Raw genomic sequence first — 7,807 nt, 5'->3', positions numbered from 1 at the left:
TAATTTGACCCCCTGCCACTGGCAGGAGCACACGCTGGGATCACATGACCCCAGACAGGTGTTCATCCAACCTCTTTTTGAATTTACCCAAGGTAGGAGTGAGGACCACTTACCTAGGAAGTTGGTTCCAGATCCTAGCTACCCTAACAGTGAAATAATGCCTCCTAATCTCTAACCTGAACCTGTTCTCCAGCAGCTTCTGGCCATTGTTGTCCAAGTCGCTGATGAGGATGTTGAACAGTGCAGGCCCCAAGACTGAGCCCTGGAGGACCCCACTATTTACATCCTACCAGGTCAAGTACAACTCCTCCACCACCACTGTCTGGGTGCGCTCCATCAGCCAATTTTTGACCCATCCAACTGTGTAGGCATCAGTGCCACAAACGCTCAATTTATTAATGAGAACGGGGTTAAAGACAGTGTCAAAGGCCTTCTTAAAGTCCAGAAAGACTATGTCCACAGCAACACCATCATCCAGGGATTTAGTTGCCTGGTCATAAAAGGCCATCAGGTTGGCCTGGCAGGACCTGCCTTTGATGAACCCATGCTGATTTCCCCTGGGCATGATCTCTCCTGCTGGCCCCTCACAGATGTGTTCCTTGATAATTTTTTCAAGGATTTTCCCCAAGACCGATGTGAGGCTTATGGGCCTATAGTTTCCTGCGCCCTCCTTTCTCCCTTTCTTATAGATGGCTAGTTTCCAATTTCCAGCCACCTGGCCTGTGGACCACAATCGCTCGTACAGCCAGGCCAAGGGCACAACAATGACCCCCACCAGCTCTCTCAACACCTGTGGGTAGAGGGCATCAGGGCCCACAAATTTAAAAACATCCAGCCCTTCCAGAAGATCCCTAACTACATCTGTGCAGACCCAAGGCCTGGCAGTGCTATCCTCAAGATTGCCCCTACCTGTAGTGGGAGAGCTGTCCTGGTCCCTGTCCTAGAAAACAGAGGCAAAGAACTTGTTAAAAATTTTGGTTTTCTCATCTAGCGTAGCCATAAGATTACCATTTGAGTCTAACACGGGCCCTACATTACCCAGTGCTCTCTTCATACTCCCAATGTATTTGAAGAAGGACTTTTTGTTGTCTTTAATCCTGGTCACTAGCCTGAGCTCCATCCCCACCTAGGCAGGGAGTTGGACTCTTGGATCATAGAGTCCAACCCTCTGCCTAGGCAGGAAATAGTGCTGGGATAAGATGACCCCAGCCAGATGCCTATCCAGCCTTCTCTTAAAGACCCCGAGGTAGGGGAGAGCACCACCTTGGAAGCCCATTCCAAATTCTGGCCACCCTTACCATGAAGAAGTCCTTCCTGATGTCCAGCCTAAATCTGCTCTCTGTCAGTTTGTGACCAGTGTTCCTTGTTATGCCAAGAGGTGTCCTGGTGAACAGAGCATCTCCAGTTCATTGCTGCACTCCCCTAATGAGTTTGTAGACAGCCACAAGATCACCTCTCAGCCTTCTCTTCCAGAGGCTGAAGAGATCCAGGTCCCTTAGTCTCTCCTCACAGGGCTTGGCCTGTAAACCCTTAACCCTCCTCTGGACCCTCTCAGGGTTATCCACATCCTTTTTACAGTACGGCGTCCAAAACTGGATGCAGTACTTTAACTGCAGTCTGACCAATGCTGCATAGAGGGAACGTATCACCTCCTTGGTCCTATTTGTCATGCATCTGCTAATGCATGATAAAGTGTGGTTAGCTTTGCTGATGATTTCGGCACACTGACAACTCATGTTCATCTTGGAGTCCACTATGAGATCCCTTTCCACTTCTGTGCTGTTGAGAGGGTCATTCCCCAGCCAGTAGGTGTGCTGGATATTTTTGCACCTTAGGTGCAGCACTCTCCATTTGTCTTTGTTGAACTGTATCATGTTATGTTCTGCCCACTTTTCTAAACTGTTCAAGTCCACCTGCAATCGTTTTCTTACCCTCTGATGTGTTTACTTCATCCCACAATTTAGTATCATCTGCAAAGTTGAACAGAGTACACTTCACCCCCACACCCACATCCAAGTCACTGATGAAGACATTGAAGAGTACAGGTCCAAGCCCTGTGGGACCCCACTGCCCACATCCTTCCAGGTTGATACCAACCTGTCCACCACTACTCTCTGGGTGCAACCCCCAAGCCAATTTGCCACCCAAAGGACTGTATAATCATCCAAGTCACAGCCTCTTAATTTATGAGACTGAGATGAGATACCATATTGAAGGCCTTCCTAAAATCCAAGTAAATGACATCCACCTCTACTCCTGTGTCTAAGTGTTTTGTGACCTGGTCATAAAATGAAACCAGATTAGTCAGGCATGATCTACCTCCTATAAATCCATGCTGGTTGTCCCGCTGCATTATTTTTCCCATTGGACTCACAAAATATGATCCTTAATAATTTTTTCAAAGACTTTGCCAAGGATATATGTGAGACTAACTGGCCTATAATTACTCAGATACACCTCCCTCCCCTTCTAGAAAACAGGGACCACAATGGGATTTTTCCAGTCCTCTGGGACCTGACCTGAGCACCACGAGTGCTCAAACAGCCATGCCAGTGGTTCTGCTATGACACCAGCCAGTTCCTTCAGTATCCTCAGATTCAGCTCATCCAGGCATGCTGACTTGAACACATCCAGTCCATCCAAGCTGTACCAAGCCAGTGTCAACAGTTGGTGGGCTGGTGTCCCTCTGATGCTCATCTAAGAACCCATTAGGGGACTTGTCTTGACTCTTGTTCAGGAACACTGAGGCAAAAAACTCAATGAAGAGCTCAGCCTTGTCCCCCTGTCTGTCATTAATTGCTCCTGTTTGTTCAGTAGGGGTCCTATGCTGCCCTGCACCTTCCTTTTACTACCTACTTACCTAAAAAAAGACTTGTTGTTGTCTTTCTGTTGCCAGCCTCAGCACTGTACTCACTTTGGCTTTTCCAACTGCCTCCCAGCAAGTGCGAGCCAAGTAGGTATATTCCTCCTGGAAGCTTCCCCCTGCTTCCACTGCCTATACACCTCTTTTTTTGCCCTTAGGCTTCCCTGGATTTCTTTGTTTAGCCAAGGAAGATTTTTTGGCTCCTTTCCCACTTTCCCTCACAATGGGATCATCTCCTCCTATGCCCAAAGGATTGCTTCCTTGAGGAACGACCACCCTTCCTGGACTCCTATCTTGCCAATTCTCCTATCCTGCAGCACGTCATTGACTATGGTCCTGAGCACACTGAAGGTAACTTTCTTAAATTCAAGCACTTCCGCCCTACTAGTTATCTTTCCCACCTTACACTGTACGGTGAATTCGACTGATTGATGGTTACTGTCCCTAAGGTGACAAATCTGCAGGTCCCCTACCATATCCAACACCAAGCCCAGTAAGGCATTCCCCCTAGTGCGACTATATACCTCTTATGGAAGTAATGCTATAATTTTGTTCGAGACAGTGTTTCGGTTACTAATAGGAATAAAAAAAGACTAAAATATTGAGATGAATTTTGTACCAGGAAAAAAGTGAATGATGTACAGAGTAATACATACATCAGTAAACAAAAAAAAAATTCAGTATACACAGTAAAAATCTCAGTGACCTCTTCAGATAGAGCATGCTGTTAGATTAATAAACACCTCTTAGGAGGCAATTTCTGTTGTATTTGACCTTGTGGCTAACCAATGAGAAGATGGAAGGATAATATTGAGCAAGATCTAAGAGCTCTTACTATGAATTACCAAAAATAAGAAAAATATGCCCCAGATAGAGGCATGTAGTCTGACAGAAGCTGAAGAACCTGTAGGGTCTACATACCAAGAGAAGAACAGTAGCATATTTTATCACATATAACATGTAAACTTCCCCCAAAGTCTGTTGGTGGAATTTGGAGTGTGCATCATGGTGAGGGACAGAAGGAGCCGGCAGGCTCCAGGGCTCCATGCCCAAGTGTAAACCCGCTAATCCCACGCCCGCAGGCCCAAGACGCTGGGCGGGAACTCACCTTTTCCAGGTGTGCGGAGAAGGGAGGTGCCGGCATGACCAGGGCCGGCATAAAAGAGGGACCGGAGCCGGCCCGAGGAGGGGAGGCGGAACCGGAAGAAGGCAGCGGAGGAGCTGAAGCCGGTCGGAGCACGCTACAACGGATGTGAGCCATCCTCAAACGCGGCAGGATCCTCTGGAGGAGGAGTAAGCCCCAGCGGGGCTTTTGAGCCCAGACAGCTGGCCTTGCAGGGCCGCGGACTGTTTGTTGCCGTCCAGGAGCGGCTGGAACCCGGCAGAAGCCGGGTACCGTATATATTCTAATATAAGGACACTCACTGCCTGTAGCAACCGTAGCTCTTATAAAGAGGGGCAGAGTGGCCACAGGGAGCCCTAATGATAACAGAGGAGCTCGGTGAGAGCTAGAGAAGGGGTTGCAACCCCACAGCATGCAGGGGATATCGGAGGTCGTCTGCTGAAAGTCGAAGCAGTCACCACGAGCCAGAGAGTCCCCGGCCATAGCATTTGTGTTTACCCTTGCATTTCTTTTATGGACAATCTGGGTGATCTACAGACACATGGCCTGGCCAGATAGGTGGCCACCACCCGGCGGAACAGGCGAGGGTGTAGGGGAGGCAGAGCCCTCATCAACGCAGGACCAGCGGGATGCCGAGGAGTCTCATATTTGGATGACACGTGCTGGACCATCTGAACCAATTATATTAACATCAAAGTCATGGCAGGTGAGGCAAGTGCGTGTAAAATGCCCAACCCCAGGTTAGCTGCTCTTGGGCGACTGGTAAGAGGCCCCGACGCGGGGAGGCGGTAGTGGCCATATTCCCGACAATTACATGCAAGGAAATATCATAAAAACAGGTTCTGCTAATAGTGCTCGAAGGGAAACTGATGCACTGGGCATCCCATGGGTCCTGAAATGTAGTGACAGGGGAGCGGCAGAGTATTGATTGCCATGGCTGTGGAAGCCACAGCAGTTAACACTGCCACTGCTCCCCTGCTACCAAATAAAGTAGTACTCAGTCTGGACTCATGGGTAGTCCTCCAGTTGGAAGACACGGTCCTGTGCACCAGATTAAGACAATGTGCAGGGCTGGTCCACAACTGAACCTGGCACACAGGGACAGACCCAGTGCACGGTGGACACAGCATGTGGAGTTGGTCCACAGGCCCTATCTGGAGTGTAGGGCTGGCAGCAGCAGGGTCAGGAGCAATTTTGGCTCCCTACCTGCTGCTGCTCAGTTACTAGAAGAATTGTTTTTCTTCATGCTGCCTTTCAAAAACAAGGTGTGCGTTATATGTCGGGATGCAAGTCCGTAATAGTTAAAGCAATTTCAGTCTGCAGTAAATAGCTACTTTGTGTCAAACCTGCCTTAACACAAATAACCTCTGCTACTTAAGAAGTTCAGGCTTGGACTCCCATAAAATGGTTTTTCACCATGCATATCAGATAAAGAAGGTAGTTCAGATCTCACAGCATTTATGATATAACATGTCTGAAGTAGGAACAATTTAAATCAATTTTAAATGTCCTTTTCAGCAGAAGAGATGTACACAGTGCACAAAACAATTCAGTGTGATAGCATAAAATGCAGCACAGAAACAGTAACAGCATCTCACAGTTTTCAGTCTATCCCTGCAAGAAGGGCAAGTGGACGTAGCAGTAACTTGTTCACAGTTGAACTTATCCATCACTGAGCCACTGTACTTCAAAAGAGGATTCAAACAGAGTCCAAGAACTGGAGAAGTCAGTGTGTTTGTGTATGTCAGAGAGAAAGGTTTACTTTAACATGTTTGATGAACCAATTAAGATGTTTAATTGAAAAAAAATCTTACAGCCTCTAACATGAAGTAAGTGATCAGTAGAAGAGAGAAATTTGAGGAAATTGAGCGGCATGGAAAGTATCATAAGTAGGGACTGACTGAATCTGCAATAGAAGTGGGCCGTGTATTGGATCATCACCCCCCTTCCCCCCCGCTGCTGATTGGTGGAGGGGCCCCACTGCTCACTCCTGATTGGTGGGGAGGCAAAAACCACAATTTTAAATATGGCACTGTTTTTGCTTCCCAGGTGGTCAGCAGAAGGCAGCAAGGCTGCTGGGGCTCCTCAGCCAATCAGTGGAAGGAGGCAAAAACAGTGCCATATTTAAAACTATGGTTTTCACCTCCCTGCTGTTCAGGAGCGAGTGGCAAGGCCCCTTTGTCATTCAGTAGAGGGGAACCTGCACAATTAAAATCACTGCCACACAGCCCACTTCCACCACAAATCCAGCAGGTCCCTAATTATAAGGGAAGGAGTCAGCTAGTAAAAAGCCTCAAGCTTTACCAGAAAACAGGGAAATATTCCCAGTATTAACATTTAAATATGTGGCCTCTTTTAAATACAAAGTCTATATTTTAAAGTATAGGTAAAGACCAGATCTAGTTCAGTTTACTGAAATGAGCAACCCTATGTTTATATCTGAATTAATTAAAATCTAGAAAAATTAACTGGATTTTATAAAGCAGCTTTTATGTTTGGCAAGATCTTAGAATTAAGTTTCCACATAAAGCAATTTGAGTTAAAAGACAAGGATTATTTATGAGAATACATTGAAAGTAAGACAATAGGGAATGTAGAAGTTTGAAATTTCAGATGTATATATAAACAGCACTGAATGTGATGAAATATAATGCTGTATTTATTTAACAAAAATATATATTCTGGAAAGCACATTTACATGTCTTTACTAAGGTCAATGCTATTACTTCAATTAATTATTCTTCTCTTATACTATTTCCCTTTTTTTTTTTTGTCTGGTTGTGTCATCTTTCAATATATTATGTTAGCACTGCTTCATGAATCTGCAATTGTTGTGTATTGCATGAATACTGTTAAGCATATTTTTTCCCTGTTCATTCATCAACAGGGCCTGCCTTGCCAGAGGTAAATCTATTGTCACACCAGTAAAGGTTTTCAGGTTCAGGCCTTGACTCAGTCAATATTCATAGATGCTTCCCATTGGTTGGGTCACATCTGCGTCTGCTCCTGAAGCTCTCTCTTACTCATTTTCATCAGACTGCACCAGTGCCGTTACAAGGAACACACATGATACTGTAATGCATCCTACCAAGCACATCTGTCACAGGATAGTTTTTAATTTAAATGTCCAAAGTTACCTTTTGAGCCCTTTGGACCAGGTGGCCCAATTACACCAGGGCTGCCTGGGTCCCCCAAGATGCCTTTGTTTCCCTTTGGGCCAGGAATTCCCAAGCCTGGTAGTCCTGGGGGCCCTCTCACACCAGGATGTCCTGGGGCTCCAGGAAATCCTCTATCACCTGGCAGTGGTGGTCTGTAATCACTCTGTTGGAAATGAAAATACGTAAGAATAACCCATTGTTTTCTGTTATCTATAAGTACAAAATGTCAGCAATATTTAATATGTCACTCTTATGCCATCAAATGACAGAATGGTAAACCTGCTCATTCAGTGACTTTTCATCATGACATATGAATTTGTCATTGGACCAGTTTCTTCTCTTGAAGTGAGATATTACCCTTACCCATGCTTAGTGTTCAAAGCCTGGGTGACATACCAAGTCACTGAAGCAGACTGGGAATAACAGACAGTAGATTCTGATTTCTGATGCTCATTTACAATGAAGCTGTTGAAAAATATTTTAAAACACATGACCTGATCAAAACTAAGTATATCTTCACCACATATACAACTTGAAGGCAACTCCTTTAAGCATTACGTAACCTGTGCTCTCTAAGTAAGGTGGTATTAATAGGAACAACTGGTGGGTAGATACACAGAAGCTATGACTTAGTGGCTCAGTGTACCATGCAGAAACGTATTA

At 45.8% G+C, this 7,807-nt stretch overlaps 1 protein-coding gene across 2 annotated transcripts in view; it reads right to left on the bottom strand.

Annotated features, from left to right (window-relative positions):
* COL4A4 (collagen type IV alpha 4 chain) overlaps positions 1-7,807 on the bottom strand; it is a 131,124-nt gene that overhangs the window by 56,305 nt on the left and 67,012 nt on the right. For both annotated transcript variants that reach the window (XM_019533048.1, XM_019533047.1), the window contains exon 25: positions 7,124-7,307. In XM_019533048.1, the coding sequence (XP_019388593.1) occupies positions 7,124-7,307 (184 nt within the window). The remainder of the gene's footprint in view (positions 1-7,123; positions 7,308-7,807) is intronic.

The sequence above is a fragment of the Crocodylus porosus genome, unplaced genomic scaffold (genome assembly GCF_001723895.1).
Source record: "Crocodylus porosus isolate Cpor-Errol unplaced genomic scaffold, CroPor_comp1, whole genome shotgun sequence".
Classification (NCBI taxonomy): domain Eukaryota; kingdom Metazoa; phylum Chordata; order Crocodylia; family Crocodylidae; genus Crocodylus; species Crocodylus porosus.
This window is presented reverse-complemented; position numbering and strand designations above follow the sequence as displayed.